This window comes from Syzygium oleosum, unplaced genomic scaffold (assembly GCF_021117445.2).
Source record: "Syzygium oleosum isolate NSW1041296 unplaced genomic scaffold, Sole_v2.1 Sole_v2.10, whole genome shotgun sequence".
Lineage (NCBI taxonomy): Eukaryota > Viridiplantae > Streptophyta > Magnoliopsida > Myrtales > Myrtaceae > Syzygium > Syzygium oleosum.
The window spans coordinates 1971298-1992875 of NW_026607494.1; the positions used below are offsets into that span (position 1 = coordinate 1971298).

At 38.0% G+C, this 21578-nt stretch overlaps 1 protein-coding gene and 1 long non-coding RNA gene across 2 annotated transcripts; both read right to left on the reverse strand.

Moving 5' to 3' along the window:
* Positions 1-8869: 8869 nt before the first annotated feature.
* On the reverse strand, positions 8870-9428 carry LOC130139194 (uncharacterized). The gene is made up of 2 exons (XR_008817380.1): positions 9246-9428; positions 8870-9123 (listed from the first exon to the last, which is right to left on the reverse strand). It is a non-coding gene; the product is annotated as an uncharacterized LOC130139194 (long non-coding RNA).
* Positions 9429-10131: 703 nt separating this feature from the next.
* On the reverse strand, positions 10132-11509 carry LOC115678613 (uncharacterized). The gene has a single exon (XM_030601995.2). It carries the CDS (start codon positions 11006-11008, stop codon positions 10466-10468), a length of 543 nt encoding a protein of 180 aa, XP_030457855.1. The 5' UTR covers positions 11009-11509; the 3' UTR covers positions 10132-10465.
* Between the last annotated feature and the right edge of the window lie 10069 nt (positions 11510-21578).

Genomic DNA, 21578 nt, shown 5'->3' on the forward strand with positions numbered 1-21578 from the left:
ATTGAAGTGGACGCCGACGGTCCTACGTGGCACGCCGACGCTAACATGGACAAAATTTGTAATTTTTAAATAATTTTTTCAGATATTTTTTTATATTTCTTTTTCTTTTTTCCCTCGTCCGTGGCCGGCAAGGGCACGGGGGCCCTTGCCTAGACCAGCATGTGGCCGGTGATGGTTGACTAGCGACCTCGCCGGCCAATAGTGTACAAAAAAAGAAAAAAAATATTTAAAAAATCTGAAAAAATTATTAAAAGAATTATAAATTTTGTTCACGTCAGCATCAGCGTGCCACGTAGGACCACCGGCATCCACGTCAGCGATTTCTGGCCTAAATTGGCCAGATGGACTAAATTGGTACCCATGCGAAAATGCTTATGACTAAATTGGTCCAATTAAAAGGTTTATGACTGAATTGGTACTAATGCAATTGGTTTATGACTTTTTTGATACTTTTCCCCAAGTCGAAATGATGCATTCACAATCTGGAGAGAACGCCCAACTTGATATAGGCCAAACGGATTAAGAGAAAAGAAATCTTGAAATAGAAAAATAATTGGGTAAATTACAAGCCCAACTAAATTCACCTACCTCATTTAATTTTAGTAATGTATCAAATTATCTGCGTCAGGTTCCCCCATAGACGGAAAAATCACATTCTTATAGTGCAAATTTGACAAAATTTCTCACGTCTTGATAGTAGATGTGGGTGGTCATAGTCACAACTTTTTGTTTACATGGCAAAAGGGTTGGGATAGGTAATCAGAGCAACTACCACTTTTAGACGTTATCCCCAGATTTTACATCCATTACGGCGGTTTAAATTTAAGTTGTAGGTACTAATTCCAGTCGGAACATGAGAATCCAAGGTTGACAAACTCGTCATCGCAGTACTAGCGACATGTTAATGGTTGGGAATTCTCTCCACACAACGAACAAATGCTTAAGGATTAAACTGATTAGAGTTCATTCACGCTATAGCTCAAACTAGTGAGAAGGGGAACATATCATGAGATTGTCATAGAAGTTTAATTCAGCGGCTAAAGAAAGGATACTCGTGTGTGTGGTTATGCATAAATGATAAAATCTCCAATTTATCCCTTCTGAAATAGAAATAATCTTATATTTGAGTCATCAATCTAGATATTTACTCATATTTCATTTATGCAATGAGATTAGCAAAGTATTTCATGAATTCGATAACCTAGCTAATCCCGACGAATTGTCAAAGTGGAAACTCATCTGTCCCCTTTGAAGGGTTATTTATCAATTGGTCTGGTGGACAGATGGTGGACGATCAACCACTTGCCTGCTCATATATTCAATCAAAATCATGATGACAATCCCAATGGTAGGTTGTTCAACAGCGACAACTCCAGCTTCCCCATTTTTCTGGGTCAATCATTCTACATCGTGGCCTCATTCGCGAGTCAAGTCCTTGACATTTGCCATCAGTTCTGACTCCTCTCTGACTTTATTAGGATAAAAATCAAACGGGTGATCCAAGTTGTGGTACCCAGGGGCAAGCGAAGACAAATCGAATGAGGCCGACAACTAATGTGAGAAAATTATTACAGTAGTTATTTGTATGAATCTATCTTACAATGGTAATATGTCAAATATCTTTTAGGACTATTTTCCCTTTTGTCTCCCCTAAATATCCTTAACCAGATTTATTGAAGCATAGGTATATGAGGATTGATTTGGTCAGACACAACTATGCACGCGCACACTTTCTGGTTCACATAATGAGAGCCACACCGAACGTCATAAATTGTCTTTACATTGACTCTGGCCAATATCATTATCACTTAGGAGATGAGTTTTTGTTCGTCAAAATTATTTGGATTAAGCCGATTTTCGATCCTCTAACTTTCATCAATCGTGCAATGTCACTTCTAGACTTGCTTTTTTTGTTATCAAATCATTATGGTAATATCGATAAATTGTGTGTGAAGAGAAAGAGAGTTGTTGGATACTGTAGATACCTAATTTTTTACAGGAAATTTGACCAAACTTTTACCGGAAGTCAACCTCGTCAAACTTTCTATCAAACGGTACAATTAGATTGTGCTATGCAAGAATTATCTAATGACACCCAATTTGACCAAATCAAATAGCTAGATCATTGATATTGCAATTTTAAACCATAGCAGTCTAATCTCAATAGGGTTGGGAAAATCACGATTTTTGCATAGTGGGTGATGAGATTACGTAAATCTAATCGTGAGCTTTACAACGCCTCCAGAATAACTTTGATCGGAGTTTTTTTCAAGGGAGAGATTGTGACTTCCCATCCGTTTGACCCAATTATTACACAATCCTGAGACTTCCTTAAAAAGCAAACTGCACATTTCTAAAAATTTTTAGCATACAACCTTCCGATAGGCACAAGATCAAGTCAAACGGACGTTGGATTAGCTAAAAACTGATGATAAAAAATTGGGTAAAAAGAAGGGATCATGATACAAATATTTCCTGAACTTTGGCTTAATATGCAATTTGATCCCTGAACTTTTAATTTATTCAATGCGGTCTCTGAACTTTTGGTAAATATTCAATTTAGTCCCTGAGCTATATAAAAATGTTCAATGTAGTCCCTGAACTTGAATTAATGGAAGGACTATATTGAACATATATCAAAAGCTCAATGAAAACATTAAACAAATTGAAAGTTTAGGGACCACATTGCACATTGGGTTAAAGTTCTGAGACTACATTGAACAAATTAAAAGTTCAGGGATCAAATTGCACATTGGGCCAAAGTTCAAGGACTGTTTGTGTCATTTTCCCCTAAAAGAAATACAAAACAAGAAAAGGAAAAGGTGGCTTTCAAGCCCAACCCCTAATTACCACGTGGCAGCTGTAGGGATGGCCTAGTGCTGCGCCGTGCCAGGCCGCAAGAGTAGCGAATGATAACCATTCTGTTCCGGAATGAGTTCCTGAACCAGAAATAGATTTTTCTATTTCTGGTTCCTGGATGAGTTTCTGAGAAAAAAACCCGTTTGATAATGACAAAAAATTTCTATTTCTAGAACAGAAACCCGTTTGATAACAGCACAAAATTTCTATTTCCTGAAATAAAAACCCGTTTGATAAACAACAGAAAATTCTATTTCCAGGAACAAAAATCCATTTTTTTAGAAATGGAATAAAAATAATAAAAAATCTGAAAAATTCATAAAAATCTTTAAAAAATTCAGAAAATCCCAAAAAATTGAAAAATTCCAGAAAAAATCATCAAAATGTCGAGAAAATAAAAAAAATTTAGATTTCGGGAAAATAGGAAATTTGTTGAATTTTTTCAAAAAAATAAAGAAATCAAAAATTTCAAAACTTCACAGAATTGCTTAGAATACCTATGGCCACCCACTTTTAGTGAAATTTAAATCTTTTTAGGTGCCCAAAAAAAATCAAAAATTTCAAAACTTCACAGAATAGTTTAGAATACATGTGGCCACCCACTTTGAGTGAAATTTAAATTTTTTAAGGTACCCAAAAAAATTCAAAAATTTCAAAACTTTACAGAATGGCTTAGAATACCTGTGGCCACCCACTTTGAGTGAAATTTTAATTTTTGGAGGTGAAAAAAAAAAGAAAAAAATCAAAAATTTCAAAACTTCACAGAATGACTTAGAATACATGTGGCCATCCACTTTGAGTGAAATTTAAATTTTTTTAGGTGAAAAAAACATAAAAAATCAAAAATTTCAAAACTTCACAGAATGACTTACAATACCTCTAGCCACCCACTTTGAGTAAAATTTAATTTTTTTTAGATTCCCAAATGGTATTTTTTATTTTTTTTATTTTTTTTGGTTCTTAAAGAAAATTAAATTTCACTCAAAGTTAATGGCCACATGTATTCTAAGCCACTCTGTGAAGTTTTGAAAATTTTTCTTTTTTGCTTATTTTTATTTTTTTTTCGACACCTAAAAAAAATTAAATTTCACTCAAAGTGGGTGGCCACAGGTATTCTAAGCAATTATGTGAATTTTTTTATTTTTTATTTTTTTATTTTTTTCCGCACCTAAAAAAATTAAAATTTCGCTTAAAGTTGATGGCCACAGGTATTCTAAGCCATTTTGTGAAGTTTTAAATTTTTTTCTTTTTTTCGGCACCTAAAAAAATAAAATTTCGCTCAAAGTGGGTGGCCACAGGTATTTTAAGTCATTATGTAAAGTTTTGAAATTTTTACTTTTTTGCTTATTTTTATTTTTTTTGGCATATAAAAAAATTTAAATTTCACTCAAAGTGGGTGGCCACAGGTATTTTAAGCTATTCTGTGAAGTTTTGAAATTTTTTATTTTTTTTTATTTTTTTAAGCACCTAAAAAAATTTAAATTTCACTCAAAGTGGATGGCCACAAGTATTCTAAGCCATTCTGTCAAGTTTTGAAATTTTTGATTTTTTTGCTTTTTTTTTTATTTTTTTCGGCACCTAAAAAAATAAAATTTCGCTCAAATTTGGTGGCCACAGGTATTCTAAGATATTCTGTGAAGTTTTTAAATTTTAGAATTTTTTATTTTTTTTTTGCAACTAAAAAAATTAAATTTTGCTCAAAGTGGGTGGCCATAGGTTTTCTAAGCCATTTTGTGAAATTTTGAAATTTTTTATTTTTATTTATTTTTTTCGGTACCTAAAAAATTAAAATTTCACCGAAAGTGGGTACGCATTCTAAACCATTCTGTTAAGTTTTGAAATTTTTTATTTTTTGCTTTTTTTTCTCATCTCAAAGATCGTGACTTCCATATGAATATGTGTGTTGAAGAAAATGAATTCCTCAGAAATGGTTCTCACTTTTGTTCCAGAAATGAAAAACCAACTTTTTTTTGGTTCTCATTTCTGGTTTCAGAATCAGTTTTGGAAGCAAACTTGTCCCGGAAATAGAAAAATGAAATTGCGTTACCAAACGGGTTTCTGGTCCAAAACTGATTCTGGGAACAAAAAACCAGTTCTGGACAGAACCAGAATGGTTTTCATGCAGCACCAAGGTTTCCCTAACATCGATCGTAACTCTTGAATAATGTGGATTGAACTTCTGACATTGCACATTGATTTGTATCGCATACTGCTATTTAGAATATATGCCGTTTTGATATCACACGCTGCCTTGGGATTACATATTGCTGTGAAATCATAAGTAGTCTTGAATTTGCATGCTGAATCCGAATTATCCGTTGTCTTGATAAAATCTCACGAAATCACAAGTGAATTGAGATTGCATTGATTGGATATATTGCTATCCTCGCATGAAAAGTTTTCAGAATCTTCTACTCTTGGTTGTGAAAAGAAAAACCAATTTAATTCTATCTTGCTTACTAGTAATTCGAGGGCTCTTTTTTGTAATCTAGGAAGTGACTTGTGCTTTCATTTCCACTGTCAAAGAGAGAGCATGAAGATAATGTGGCTGTCTGCTCTATACTTGTAATGGTTTTGCCTCTGGAGAAAATCATGAAAAAGTAAGCAAATGATAGAAGTTTAATCTCAACTAGACCTGTTAAACGGGTGGGTCGGGTTGGGTTTGGATCGGGTCATAAATGGTCCGACCCAAATTGACCCATTAACCCGTTTATGACCCATTTATTCATAGTGTAAATATCTCGACCCATACCCGACCCGACCCATATTGCTAAAACACTTTTATATTTAACCTAATCTAGGAATACTTGTTTCTTATGATTTTTTTTAAATTATACTGCTAAAACATTTTATGCAATACAAAGCTAGTGAAAAAATTTTATAATTTTTTTTAAAATTGAGGTTCTGTTTGTTTTACGAAAAATGCGACATTTCTAGAGAATATTTTCCATAAAGTCATTATCTAAGAAAATAAAAAATTAATATTTTTTTAATTTTTTAAATTGAATTTTTAATTATTTTTTATTTTTATTTTTATTTTTTTCTTTTTCCTTTATTTTTGGCCGATCGCCGGTTGCCGGCCAGGCGAGAACGAGCTCGCCGGAGGCCGGCGAAGCTCGTTCTCGCCGATCTGGCGAGGCTCCAGCCTCGCCGATCTAGCGAGACTCGAGCTCGCCCGAGGCCGGCGAGCTTGAGTCTCGCTAGATCGGCGAGGCTCGAGCCTCGCCCCCCTCCGGCGAGGTTGTCCCGCCCCGGTGGCCGGTGGCTGTGGCCGACCACCGGCCGAAATAAAAAAAAAAGAAAAAGAAAGAAGAGAAAAGAAAAAAGAAAAGAAAAAGAGAAAAATTAAAAATAATTAAATTTCGATTTTTTAAAAATATTTTTGTAAAGAGAGAGAGAGTGTGGATGGGTCTAGTAAATGGGTTGGACATGGGTTCCAAACTCAACCCATTTAGACCCATTTATCTTTAAGCTTTAAAATTTAAAACCCATTTAAGGTTGACTCTTTAAAATTAAAGTGACCCATATATGACCCATTTATTTTTAAATGGGTCATATATGGGTTTAAGACCCATTTTGACACCTCTAATCTCAACACAGGTTTCTGTGCAGCTGGTGTCTGATAGGCTTTCTCTTCATCCATGCCTTACTCATGCTCCACAAATTTACACGCCTATCTTTGTAGCTCTCTATTTTATAAACAGTCTATTTTTTCTTCATGCTTCCACCTGAATTTTTTTATTTATTTAAAGTCTGCAGACAACTAGCTATTAGAAACCGACAATGCTTCGTCGAGCAAGTTAGCGACCGGTGGTGCCTGGAGACACAGACCAAGGGAGTGCCCAGCCGAGAGGATCTTGCCTTCTACTGGTCATTCCTAATACTATTGGAAAGCGAAAGGATGCTTCGGTTTTAGCTTAAAATGTTTCATCATGAATCCCCAACAACATTTGGCAAGACAGGCACGAGAGAACTCTTTTTGGGATATTCCACTGATGTTGGTAAGGTCCCCAATATATCCGGCAGCTTCGGTACAAAAGAGGGAGAGAAAGAAAAGAGAAGAAAAGAAATTCAAGGTGAAATGATCAACAGTGAACAACGTGGGTTTGTCAGGCCCATTAGTCCAAAAGATATGAAAGTAGATGTGGAGCACTTCTTAAATCTAGCTACGAGGGAAAAGTAATGCAATCACAAATTAGGCCGAGCCCACCTGGTGTGAACAACATTTCTGGAAGGGACAAGACACTAACATAGTACACAACATGGACAGAGTTAGAACGAGGTGTTGGTGTTGAGATAGAACAGGTAAAAGTCTTTCTTATTTTCTTCATGGCCATGCAGGAAAGTTTCTTTCTTTTTGCTCAAAAAAGAAGAGTTTGCAAAAGTAAAGTAATTTTCTTTTGCACTTTTGGCTAGAGAAAATGAATGTTCAAAGAGATTAAAGTTGATGTCGTTTTATGGTCTTAACGATTTTTGACATGAATTGACACGTTTTAACTCGATTATCTATCAAGTCTGATGGCGATACATGTTGATATTAGTTCAACATGCGCAAGTCCTGTAGCATAATCAGCAGAAAGATAAGGCAGCTCGATTATACAGCTCGACATGACTAAGAAACCTAATTATCACCCGTGAACGCGAATCGCGAATAGTGAACGAGATCTCGTTCGAATATTTTTCAATGGAGGTGGCCTGTTAAATCAAAAGGAAATCAAATTTGCTTTGGAAAGTAGATAGTGGCCTTATCCCTTTGTTGACTAATGATGGGACTTACTTTTGTTAATGTGACATGGAGTCCACTTGGTGGGGGAATGTATTCCCATCTGCACTTTGGATTTTTTCATCGGATGAGATTTGCTCCAAATCTTTCGGTTCGACACTTTTACTGTGGGTTTTTGAACTACTTTCTTGGCAATAGAAGTATGAAGAGGATTTGGTTCTTCTTTGATTCGTTGACCACGGACGATAATCGTACGAAATTGCTAATGTTACTTTATGTGCGTGGCATCCTTATTCCTTTCATGAAATGACACAACACTTTAAATTTCAAAGTTAGATAATACCCGTCAAAAGATTAGATCTCTCTGAAATCTTGTTTGAGCTCAATTTACGTAAATGGTTAAGAATATAGGCATTTGTACAGTGATCATTGAATACATTATTGGCAAACAAGAATCAAATTAGAAGTGGCCAAAGCGCTCGCGCACGCGTTTGGTACGTTTGTGACAGTTTAAGTTTTTGGTAGAAGATGATTTAGTTAAGGGCAAAAGCCACCAGAAATTCTAAATTATGCTCACTGTGGCACATTTACCCTACACTTTTTTTTCCGTGACACCAAAAATCCTAAACTTGTACATATGTGACACATCTACCCTCTGTCAAAGTTCTGTCAATATGAACCTTTAAAAATCTACCTATATGGATGTCAGAAAGCAAATAGTATTGACATGGCGCTCACGTGGCTTAAATGAAATAAAAATAATGTTATTTTGGCTGAAAAATCATATAATGAAACATTGATGGAGGGTAAATATATCGCATAGGTAGAAGTTTAGGATTTTTTATGTCATGGGAAAAAGCTCATGGTAAATGTGTAACAATAGGCATAAGTTAGGAGTTTTTTATGGCTTTTTCCTTCAATTTAAAGCGGTATAGGAGCATGGTTCATGCTGTTTTATGCAGTTGTATACTCTCGTTATCTTGCTTGTTATCCTATCCTCCTCTCTGATGTGGTCATGTCTCATGTGTAGAGCTCCACTTATAATGAGAGGAAGTGTTCCAAGCAATATGCTTTATGTATAGTGGTCAGTCCCGTCTTCAAAGAACTTAACCGGGGAGAACAGTATTGTTTTCATACATGTCCATCAAACTGGAATGTGCATTAGAACATAGGAAAAATTATACAAATGATCCATGAACTCGGTTCAATGTGAAAATTTACGGATAATATTATACATTGAACCAAACTTCAAGAATCACTTATCAAATAAAAAATTTAGGAACGATATTGCACATTAGACTTAAATTCAAGGATCATTTTTGCTATTATCACTAAAACATGAGCTGAAGTCTGGCTCGTGTAACTGGAAAAACAAAATGAGGCAGGGGAGAGCAAGTTGCATCATTCACTCCACTGAAAGTCACAGGCCAAAAAGGATTTCCCCACACGTGTCTAAGGACATGTCTGAACAGGGGACCCCCTATGTTCATTGAGTGAAATTGACAGCTTACACGCCCTGTTGCTCTGCAGATCTGAAGTACCTGGAGTTAATATCACAAAATCTATTAGAATTAAAAACTAAAACAAAGGAAGAGAAAGATACAAAGAAGGCAAAAAATTGAAGCTGGGGCCACTGGTTTGTGAGATATCAACATCAACATACATTTCAAAGGAAACAGAGCGGGCCTTTCCCAGCAAAACATCTCATTTTGTACTCCACACGTCCACAGTGGGTTGATTGACTCCCCTGGAGCTTCTTCTCATCTCATTTACACAGGCATCATCAAACACTTGAATTGGATTCCCGAGGAGCCCTGATCGAAAGCTCCTAATGTGTGAAAAGGCTGCCGAGTTTCGGCGACGCTCGGTTCGCTCCATGCATCTTAAGAAAGGGAAAGTCGGAACAACATAGGCCACGAGATTCTAGTTAGCCCCCATGAAGAACTCCAGGGTCGCCGCAGTCTCCCTCCATAATTGATTTGAAGATGCAGAAGCGAACTTTAATGCGTAACTCCGCGAGATTAAGACTACAGACCCAATCGCCGACGCGAGACGGGTTCACACAGACGAAAAGAGGGCACAAGTTCAAGCACTTGGCCAGCGAAAACAACACCATCGAATCAAAAAGATTGGTTCAAACATAATCAAACATTTGTTGACTTTATCATCCGAAGAGTCCCGAACCATCTGAGCAATTCACTGCCAAAACACCTCGCTCAAACGTTGTTTTCACGAGACTCAGGAGGCCGACGGCCGCCTCCTATGGACCTATTTCTCTAGAAATCTCTGACTTCTTACTCACTTTCTTTCCTCCTTAGCTGTACTACTGATCGTGGATCAAAGATCACCGCAGCATCACATCCGTGTAGAACAAATTCAACTCCGGTAGACAGAAGCGGTCAAAACCCCTAGAACGTTAAGTACTATATAACCGCACATGTTATTTACCATATCATATTTATCTCATACATAGATATGCAATGCTTATAATATATACACACATTCATTGGCCGTTTCGATCTCGATAAATGCGAAAAGTCAAAACCAAAGACCAGAACGAAATGCACCTTTGTTCACACCAAAGAACCAAATCGCATAATAATGGTGGGAGTTGAGAGATTCAGAAGAAGAACAGGGCCAATTCCTGATCATTCAAATTATCATGTACACACGATAAATCCTCTGTTCCTAATCGACCCAACCGCCGTCCGGTCCCGGAGGTCCGTTGCCTCTCGCGTCCTTTCGAACTCCGACTTGAGCGAGCATCGCTCTGCCATTGCCGTCCCCATCGCCAATGCCAAGCTCGAAACATTTTCTTGTTTGTGTGGTGGTCTTTTTCTTGGAATTGTTTCGAAATTCGCCCTTCATGTAACGGGGTCGAATTCAATAGCACTGAGCCGACTGGGGCTCGCGCTGAGAAGGGCTCCTCCAGAAGCCGGTGCCGTAGAACCTCTCCCACATCTCCTTCTCGAGCTTGGCCACCTGCTTGTCCACCTCCTCGTCCTCGGCGGCGGGCCTCTTCATCTCCGCCATCGCCTCGTTCACCGCGAACGGGTGGATCTGGAGCTCCTTCTCCTCGCACCCGCACGTCAGCCTCCGCCCCTTGGGCGACAGCAGCCCCTTCTTGATCAGCCTCTTCCGCCGCGTCCTCCTCCACGCGCGGCGGCACAGCCCGGCCGGCACCTTGTACACCGCCAGCAGTATCAGGTTCACGATCCCGCAGGGGCAGCAGCAGCACACCACCGCGCACTCCGCCGCCGTCCCCCCCGCCACCTCCGCGAACCGGACGCCGCTCCCCCCGCCGCCGACGCCGCCGCCGCGGGAGGAGGAGGAGGAGGAGGCGGACGAGGAGGTCGACTTGCTCGCCCTCAGCAGCGGCTCCCGGCGGCTCACCGACGGCGGCCGCAGCACGATCTGGCGAGTCATGTCGCGGGCGATCGGCCTTCCGCGGGGCCCGTCCTCCCCCCCAGGAGAAATCACGATGTGGGTGATCGAGATTTCGCAAGAAAACCGATCGGCCGTTACAAATCCGGCATGAAATCAACGCAACCTTGAAAGAGCGAAAATATAGGAGCTTCCGTTCCCTCTTCGGCTCCCCCGGGGATCCCCCTGCTACCAGGCAGGCTTCAGGGGGAGAGGAGGAGGTTCATGGCGGCGGCGGCGGCCGCCGTCGGAGAGGTTTTGAGGGATGGTGGTGGGAACAGAGAGAGAGAGAAAGGCAGAAACAGAGGCAGAAACAGAGGCAGAGGCAGAGAGAGAGAGGGGAGGAGCTGAAGAGGATGGTGATGATACCAGGCGTTACCACGCTGGCCCGACTGCGCAGGGCTCGGCAGATTTTTATTAGGAAGCCAACGAAGAATCACAGAAGAGAAAGAGAGACACAGAGATACAGAGAGAGAGAGAGAGAGAGAGGGGTGCGTTGGAGTGAAATGAGGCTCTGAATCGGTTCGGAATTTGGGAAGATAGGTGAGGGAGAAGATGGGGAACGTTCGTTTTAGTGGGGATATCCACATTGCATATGGGCTGCTCAAATGGGGTTGCTTTTGGCATTTATTCAATCCTTTTCTTTTTTCTCTTTGGCATTTATTTCTTTGTCATCTAAACTTTTCCCACAATTACCCCTTACAAATACGCATGCCCGAAACTTTTTAACCAGATCAATCTAAAGCCGACATACGCGGATTTCCACCCCGTCCAAACGTCTCCCGAGCATTGAAACGCGGAGCGTACCCGTGTTCAAATTAAGCGCTTAACCACTCGATCAAAAAAATTTAAATTTTTTCTCCGGAACACTTCAGATCGGGATTTGAAATGACGGCGTTTTTGTTTCAAATCCATCGAGTCACGTGATCAAACACCCCACGTCCAAATCACATGGCTGCGTAGATCCGACCCTGACGAGGAGATTAAAATAAACAGTCGGATCCCCTAGTGAGATGCTTATTATTCGTCCGAGCCCTTTGTCCGTTTGGGAATACAAAGGGACTAAAGAAAGTGATCTCAAGCTTTGCGAAAACAAGTTTTGCTTTCCGTCTCACGGGGGCACTCTTCAACACCAAAGAGAAAACAATGAGCCAAAGGGGCAACTATTTTATTATCGAATGAGGTTTTGGAGGCGAAGTCCAACCGTGTCTTTCGTGTACCCAAATATGATATTCCAAGGGCAGGACAAGAAGGGCAGATGAGGTGAGTCGGTTTGGGGTCATCATCACAAGGACGGCCTTATTCCCTCCGGCGAATAGATAAAATCCAAGTGACCTCTCTAAGGGAAGTTGATTATAAAATTTGGATGGGAGTCATATGAGCTTTTTGCTTTCCGCAAATGGGGTTGAAGGGAGTCCAACATGGGCGCTCCCGTTTTGATCTGTAAGGACTTGGTAGGAGCCTACTTGGATAGCTCGTGTCTTTTGTGTGAAACCAAAATTTTCTTCTTGTTTTTGGGTCTTTTGCTATCATTTTGGTGGGGGAAACTTTGAATTCGACCCCATTGAATTCGACCCAATTTCGTTAGATACCCCCCCTTATACTTTGTTTTGTCTCGAAAGAACCCCCGTGCGCTCGACAAACGAGAATCGATTGGCCCCGTCGGCGAAGTGCCGGTGAGAAAAAGTGGCTAGCCGAGATGCATGCGCAGCTCGCGTGGTGGATGGTCCGGGTAGGTAGGGGCGTTTTTGTTCAAACCAAAATAAGATTGCATAGAGAATTTAAAATCGGAAAACCCTAAACATGGAGAGAACGTGATTGCACGAGGACATCGTCGTCAACTAGGAACCATGAGGGTCTGACCGAAACTCGACTTCGCGACAAAATATCTTTCCATCGAAAGTCGTTCTTCGATTTTATTAGAGGAGACAGATTTTGTGGTGATTCCGAGCAGAGAATATCACCATTAAAGAAGAAAATCCATAGCTTCGCTCCAAACGGAACTAAATGTAAAGAAATTGTGCTGGAATTTAATCGACGACAAAGCCTGCGGACTTAGTCACTTCTATGGAACCAAACGTGCATAAACTATATATCAACGACAAAGTCTGAAAACCTAAAGATGCTGATGTTGGCTAACAGTATTAGCTAGATGAGGCGAATAGGTGATTTTGAGAAATTTGACCAAAAAATGCGAAATTAAAAGCATCAAGTTTGATATAAGCGTGACTGAGTAAAATAGTGTGTTGATGTAAGCAAAAACTAGTTCAAGCAGTGCAATGCGCTTCTATCAAGCAATTAATGAAAATAAGTAGAGAGATAGAAAACGATGCACTCAGATCTTTATAATGATTTGCAACTTATGCTCACTCTCCTAAACTAACAATTTACTGGCTAAATTTCACTAGTAATCTCTTAGAATATACAGTAGAGCGTGCTGCTTATACTCAAGCACTTCTTCTCAAAACTGGTGATGCTTATACCAAGTTAATAAATCTCACTATTCCACACCTAAGCACAAACTATTACAGTGCCGAGAAGAACCAAACATCACCCTATGTGAGCTGGCCACTTTTCTCACTGACGTGGCTAATTGATTCACATTTGTCAACCGGAGAGACTTTATTGAGAGAAAATCAATTACATGGGGGCATTTTGAGGAAGTAGGCTCTATAAATGGGCCTAATTGAAAATTTTTGCCCTTTTTTTTTGGCGTGCCAGCAACGGAATCGTAGGGCCGTTTAATATTATGAACTGCTTTGTCATCACCACATCTTGATATTAGAAAATGAAAGTTTGGAGATGCCAACAAGCTTAGCTAGAATTATTGTTTAATGTCATAATTTTAGCTACATTTAGTTTGATTAGACTTTGTCCAATCGAGAGATGTCACGCGACAGGTCAAAGGAACACGAAAATTCCTTTTTAAAAATGGAAAGAAAGTCGGCTAAGTTTTTGGATGGAATTTGGTTATAACACAAGATATAGGCCGTCTTCTCTCTGAAGGCTGTATTACTAAATAAATAAATAAATAATAAAAAGCTTGCTAGTGAAAAATATGTAGAGAGCAAAAATAAATGTGTCATCATTTAAAAGCCATCCGCTTTTGAAATGCTCTGATTGACACGATCGACTAATTTTAATATGTAGAGAGCAAAAATAAATGTGTCATCATCTAAAATCCATCCCCTTTTGAAATGCTCTGATTGACACGACCGACTAATTTTACCAACAATGTAAATGTCCGTGTATTCATCTATATATCTACCTATTTTATGGGGAATGCACGCCACTAATTTATTAAATATTCACATCTTTTAATGAAAATAATCGCTCGTACAACTTCGCAAATCTATTGCATTGATGATGGACCGCATCCTCCCTACTAAAATCGAAATAACGAGAATGAGTAATATCACGAAAAATCCTAAACTGATACACATGTGACAGATTAATCCAAAATTAACTTTTTGACCGCTAAAAACCCCAAACTGATACAACCTTGATAAATTTACCATCTGTTTGTTTCTATTGAAATTTTACAGTTAAATTACCGAGTTGGATAATACGTGATAGTTGTCGGTTTTTCGTGATATTAATCTAATTTAATAGATGGTAAATTTTTTATACATATACTGATTTGAGATTTTTGTGATTAAAAATTAATTTTAAATAAATTTATCATAAGTGTATTAATTTAATTTTGAGACGAATGTAATGATGAATTGGCATATACTTCTACGGGACAAAACAGACATACTCTCTTCGACAAGCGAGGAGGGATAGGCATGTTTTTGGCAGGTGGGGGGAGGTGGGGGCCGATCCGACGTGTCAATCTGGACGGCTCGCGACGGGGCGGCTCCAACTCCGCGGTCCCGATCTTGCGCGTAGACCGGGAAGAAAACCAGAAAGCAGACACGTCACCACGCGAGCTGGGGCAAAGGAGCACGTGCGGGGGCCCCACTGACCGATGCGACGTGCGCTGGCCCCCGTGAACTGCCGAAGCCTTCCGCCACGTGTCATTGGTCGTATGTTTTGTCCTTCTCCCTTTCTCAGTTCCTTGACTCGACAAACTGGGGTGTCTTCGTGTCCAGACAAATCCCCCCACGCAAGCACAACCCCGAATTCAATTGTCCACACGAAATCGAGAAAATGCAATTTCTCGTGTTCCCGAGCCGGATCCATCGGAGCCGTTGATCATGAAAGCCTTTGGTACGCGAGGCTCTCGTGAGATTCACGCGATTGGCGTGTTGATCGACTCAATTTGGTGCTTTCGCATTTGAGTAATGTACTTTTTCGTGGAAGATGATACGAAATGATCTCTGAACTTTTGTCTGATTTGTAACGTAGTCTTCGAAATTTTAATCCGGTGACTAATTGAATAGATGAACATGTACTTAAAAGTCCATGCTCAATTAGTCCATACACTAAATAATCCAAGGACTAAATCTAATTATATTGAACATGTGTCAAAAGTAACAAATTAAAAGTTTAGGAACGACATTACATATTAATTAAAGTTCAGTGATCAAATTGAGCAAATTAAAAGTTAATTGATGATATTGCACGTTGAGCCACAGTTCAAAAAATCATTTGTGTCACAAGTCGAGTCGATTGCCTGCCGGGAGGACAAAGCAAAAGGTGGTTTAAGTACTCAAGCTAGAGTTTGCTAGCACGCAAGGAGGATGATTCATCTCACAATGAATTTAAAAGGGATCAACATCAGGAGTTGCAATGTGCTTGATTGGAGACCATCAAACATCGACAATAATGAGGGGAAAAAAAAGAATGAAATTCCGCAAAAGTTGAGGCCTATCTCTTGAAAAGCCGCCAACATGAATTGCCAAAACAAAAATAAAGCAAGAAGAGGAAAAAGAAGAAGAAAAGAACTCGTCCTCACGGTCCGATCAAATCCGCCTCCCTCGACGGGGGGCACGGGCCGGGAATCGGGATAAAACTCCCGAGGTAGGGCGGAATCTCCGAACACCCCCGCCCTGCGTAGCTCAACTATGATATAATTCTCCTCATTTTAGCATTCATCTCAGCGAATTTAATCGTTTTTTTTCCCTTTTTGCTGATATCGAAATATGGGAAAGGGATATAATCGATCCTACATAGGAGACTTATCTTTTCTTTTCGTTCACGATCTAGATTTGAATGATTGGGCTTATATATATATTTGGACTAATCTTTAGGAGCAAAGACCTGGTTTGTCCTGTAATTATGATTGCAAATTGACTTCGGATACCAAAAGAGGAACTTGATAAATAGAAAAGAGGATAATGACACCAACAATTCTTGAACTTTGGCTCAATGTGTAATGTGGTTTCTGAATTTTTAATTTATTTAATGTAATCTCTAAACTTTAACCTATTGTTCAATGTAGTCCCTAAACTTTAGCTTAATGTTCAATATGATTCTTAAACTTTTGATTTCTTGAATGTAGTCCTTGGATTTTTGGTACTTGTTCAATACAATCCCTGAAGTATATGAAAATATTCAACGTAAATCCTGAACTTGAATTAATGGAATGACTACATTGAACATTTTCATTTAGTTCAGGGATTAAACTGAACATGTACTAGAAGTTATAAATTAAAAGTTCAGGGACCACATTGCACATTGGATTAAAGTTTAAAGACCATATTGAACAAATTAAAAAGTTAGTGACCATATTGCATATTGGGCCAAAGTTTAGGAATTGTTTGAGTCATTATCCCAATAAAAAAGTATCTGAAATCGAAAAAAAATTAGGCCCTTCGAGAGTAAATCGATTGTTCTTTCGTATGCACGCCTAATTCATAGGAACAATTACAGGGCAAGTCCTGAAACTCTTCTTGACAATACATTTGAGTTGTCAAGTTTTCGTGCATTTAACTCTTAAAACTAGCAAATTCGATGCACCATTCCGTCGATTTGGGACTAAAATGACATGTGGCATTTTTGTTAATACTATTTACTACTTGGCCGTTTGTAAAAAGTGCCACGTAGATTTTCCGTCCATTAAAAACTCACGGAGCTAACAAAAGGATGGCTCCATTTGTTTTCGCGGAGAATGGATGATTCGAAAAATACTTTCCTAAAAACAATCACTTGTTTCGCTTACAAAAATGAATGAACAAAAAAAATGTTTTCATCATCCACGAAAAAATGTTTAGACATATATTGTTGTTGATAACAAAAACATTTTCTATTAACTAATTATTTCAAGTGATACAAGCGATCAATTATAAGAAAATATTTTCCAAATCATTCATTTTTCGTGAAACAAACTAAGCTTAAAATATCCACTGGGGTTTGCTCTAGTGGCTACTCTTCCTACTTGGGAATGGGGAGGTAGGGAGTTTGAATCCCCACTTTCTCAGGGGGACTAGGGGTGGGGATGTGTAGTTTCAGATGTGAGTTTCAACTCTCATGCCCTACAAGAGGCAGGGCACAAGTCTAAGAGTAAGTTGAGAGTTAAAGTATGATGACAAAAAAAAAAAAACTAAGCCTAAAATGGAAGATTGTGATGAGTTTTTAGGGCTTCAAAATACAAGATGAAAGTTTTAGGACACAAGTGAATTATCGTGACACTTTTTAGGATTCTTCCTGTAATTATCCCTAGTTTATTTGATAATTATACTAACGTAGTGGAGGGAGTGTGCTTTTGAAACATAGTTAAGTGTTTTCTAATAGGGTTAATACCACAAAAAATCTCAAACTAGTACACATGTGATAATTTTACCCAAAACTATTTTTTTGATCACAAAAAACCCCAAACTGGTACATCTGTGACAATTTTACCCCGAACTAATTTTTTGACCAGCAAAAATCCCAAACTAGTACACTTGTGACAATTTTACCCCAAACTGGTACACCTGTAATAAATTTACCCTTCATTAGTTTCCATTAGATTTTGCTGTCAAATTGTTAAGTTTGATGACACGTGATAGTTGACGGTTGTACCAGTTTAAGGTTCTACCCCTCTGTTTGTCACAAGTTTATCAATTTGTGGTTTTTCATTATATTAATCCAATTTAACGGACACTAACGGAGAGTAAATTTGTCACAAATGCACCAGTTTGGGGTTTTTAGTGGTCAAGAAATTAGTTCGGGGTAAAATTGTTACAAGTATACCAGTTTGAGGTTTTTGATGGTCAAAAGATTAGTTTGGAGTAAAATTGTCATAAGTGTACCAGTTTGGGGTTTTTAGTGGTCAAAAGATTAGTTTGAGGTAAAATTATCACAAGTGTACCAGTGTGGGGTTTTTGGTGGTCAAAAAAATATTTTGGAGTAAATTTGTCATAGGTATACCAATTTGGAGATTTTGGTAGTAAAAAAATTAGTCCGGGATAAAATTGTCACATATATATCAATTTAGAGTTTTTCGTGGTATTAACCATTTCTAATATAAGAAATTTTAAATCGATATTGATTGACCCAAAAGCAAAATTCATTTGTTAAGTAAGGCCTAAGCGCCTTTTTACAGCGTTGTGATTTTAGCAATGGTAGAATTGTTCAACCCTTCATAAGCGGTTGAATGACTGATGATGGTTTTGTCTTACCACACTTACATTGTTAATTCATGGACATTTGTTTCTTGGTCGAAAGAAAGATTCCGTTCATCATAATAATATCCGAAAGGTACATAGAAGGTATACAAGCCTAGCAAATCCCAAACAACTGTGGAACAAAGCAAATACTAAAACGCAAATAACAAAGCACAAAGTACAAAACACAGTCTGTAGCTAAAAGTAAACTCTCATCCCTTAAGAACAAATTTGCCACCATAAACGTTCGGTGGCCGACTACCAAATCCAGTGATGAACGGCTTGCGGTGCACGTCTAGGTTCAACGTCCTCATCACCATCGCCTTGTAGAAACACCAACATTAATAAATACCTATAAGGAACTCCCAGATCTAAACCTAAATCTAAATCGGGAGAGTAAAACCACCATATCTAGACCTAATTCTAAATCGGGAGAGAAGAGCGACCTAATCTCGGAGAGGTTGTGGAGCCACGTCACGAACATCTTCTTCGATGGCTAGAACTGGATTCGACGTTCACCCAAGATTAATTACAAAAATTTATTCACACACACAATTTTCCAAAATAGATCGGGAGAGAAAAAAAAAAAGGTGGTCAAAACAAAGAAAATGAAAATCAAAGGTGAAGTAGGCTCTCATCTTTAGAAATTGAAGTTGAGAGCCTACATGAGAGTTTCAAAAGCGGAAAGAGTTTTTGGGAGATGAAAGGGCTTGCCTTCGGAGATGAAGGGGTAATTCAAGGAAAATTGAAAAGCGAGACAAACTTCTATTGTGACTAAATACATAGACAGATACAGATGATCAAGGTAATATGTAAGTACGTTTTCAATGCTTCAACCATTTGTGATCCGTCGGATACCATTGTCCTGATAAGGGCTAAGTACATAAGAAGTTCTATGACTTATATTCAAACTACCATCGAATTCTAAAATGTTTTAGATTGCACGATTGAATCGTAAAATATGTTAACATTATGCAATTGAATAACTCTTGGTTCAATTTGTTTTAGTTGAAAAAAATCCGACGTGATAATTTTTTATATGTTTCGCTTTTCTATTATCTATGTCTTTTATGACACTTTGTGCTAGTCAGGCAAAATTAAAGATATTTTGAGTAAAAAATGAGAAAAGAGAAAATTCGTCCAAGACCTTGCCCTAACCGTTGTGCTTCCCATCTTTTTACTATAATCTAGGGGTACGAGCATTGATACTTGGTTGCTTAGAGGCCCATGAAACACTCTACAAGCCTCGTAAATTGTTTAAGTCTAGTCTTTTATCTTTTTTAAGAAGCCTTGACCTAGAACAGTTTGCACGTAATTTATCGGATTTGAATATGTGATCTCTAGTTCATGAGTTAGGAATATTCGGACAAATTAGTAGGCTACGATAATGTTGGGAATACTACTTACCACCTTTGTCACTTCCCACTGCTAGCCTTTGTCTCATTTCCTATTGCAGCTCATATTGTTAATGCTAATGTAGCTTCATTACAGAGAGCACTCTCTCTATGGAGATGTAATTCAACGATTAGGGAAGTATTTTTTGAAAAGTGATTATTCGGATCATTTACAAAATTGAACAAACGAAAAACATTTTTAATGTCAGCGAAAATATTCGAGCATAGATTATTATTGACAATGAAATATTTTCCATTCATTTTCTAAGCGATAAATATAATCATTTTTCAAAAAAGTATTTTTCAAATCATTGCTTTTTGACGGAGCAAACGAATTCTGAAGATCATTTTATGGCTTCCAATCGAACTAAATCTTTTGTCCTTGTCCTCCTTTTTTCATTTATATTCCTCCGCTACATGCTTTTCGACACTTCATAATGTGAATTTGTTTATGATAGACCGTCTTTGTAATTGTTTGCATGTTCAATTGATTTCTCCAATCAGTTCTATCTCAACTTGAATTGCATAAAGCATTTTGCATTAAATTTGCCAAACATAAAGCATTTTGTTGACTGGGCAAGAAAATAAAATATACAAAAACAATGTCCCATGTGAAATTTTATTAATTGAGCGAATAAACACAGAGCAGAAAAGAAATGGGAGTGGTTTCTTTCTTTAACATACCATAAATACCTTTTGTTATTGAATATTTTATTTCTGGGGTTAATATCACGAAAAACATGGTAATAACCCTTATTTCTGAGATGTTAGAGGGATAAAATTGTCCATTTTAAAATTAAAGAAAAAAGAAGAAATATCCTTGCTTTTAGGGACCACAGCTTCAGATATACAAAATGTATTTGTCTGCATCATACATTAAATGGTTAATACCACAAAACAACCCTAAACTGATACACTTGTAAAATAAACTAATTTTTTTACTATAAAAAATCACAAATTTGTATACCCATAATAATTTTACTTCGAACTAATTTTTTGATCACCAAAAACCCTAAACTGGTACACCCGTGATAATTTTACACCGAACTAATTTTTTGACCACGAAAAACCCTAAACTGGTACATCTGTGACAATTTTACCACAAACTAATTTTTTAATCATCAAAAACCCCAAATTGGTACATTTGTGACAAATTTACCCTATGTTCAATTGGATTAATATCACGAAAAATCACAAATTTGTAAACTTGTGACAAACAGAGGGCTAAAACCCCAAACTGGTTAACCCATCAACTACCACGTGTAATCAAACTCAGTAATTTGACAGTAAAATTTAACAAAAATTAACAGAGGGTAAATTTATCACATGTGTACCAGTTTGACATTTTTGGTGGTCAAAAAATTAGTTCAGGGTAAAATTATCACAGGTGTGCCAGTTTGGGATTTTTTATGGTCAAAAAATTAGTTCGGGGTAAAATTGTCACAGGTGTATCAGTTTGGGGTTTTTCGTGATAAAAAAAATTAGTTTCGGGTAAATTTATCACTTATGTACCAGTTTAGAGTTTTTTTACAGTATTAACCCTACATTAAATTGTAATAATTATTACATGATGAAACTCCACTGAATTGACACTTCGAAAATGCGATCATCACCAAATTCATTTACTTTGTTGTTGATTCGTAACAA

Excerpts from the sequence above, each read along its gene's own strand:
- LOC115678613 (XM_030601995.2), bottom strand. The coding sequence starts at position 11,008 with ATGACTCGCCAGATCGTGCTGCGGCCGCCGTCGGTGAGCCGCCGGGAG.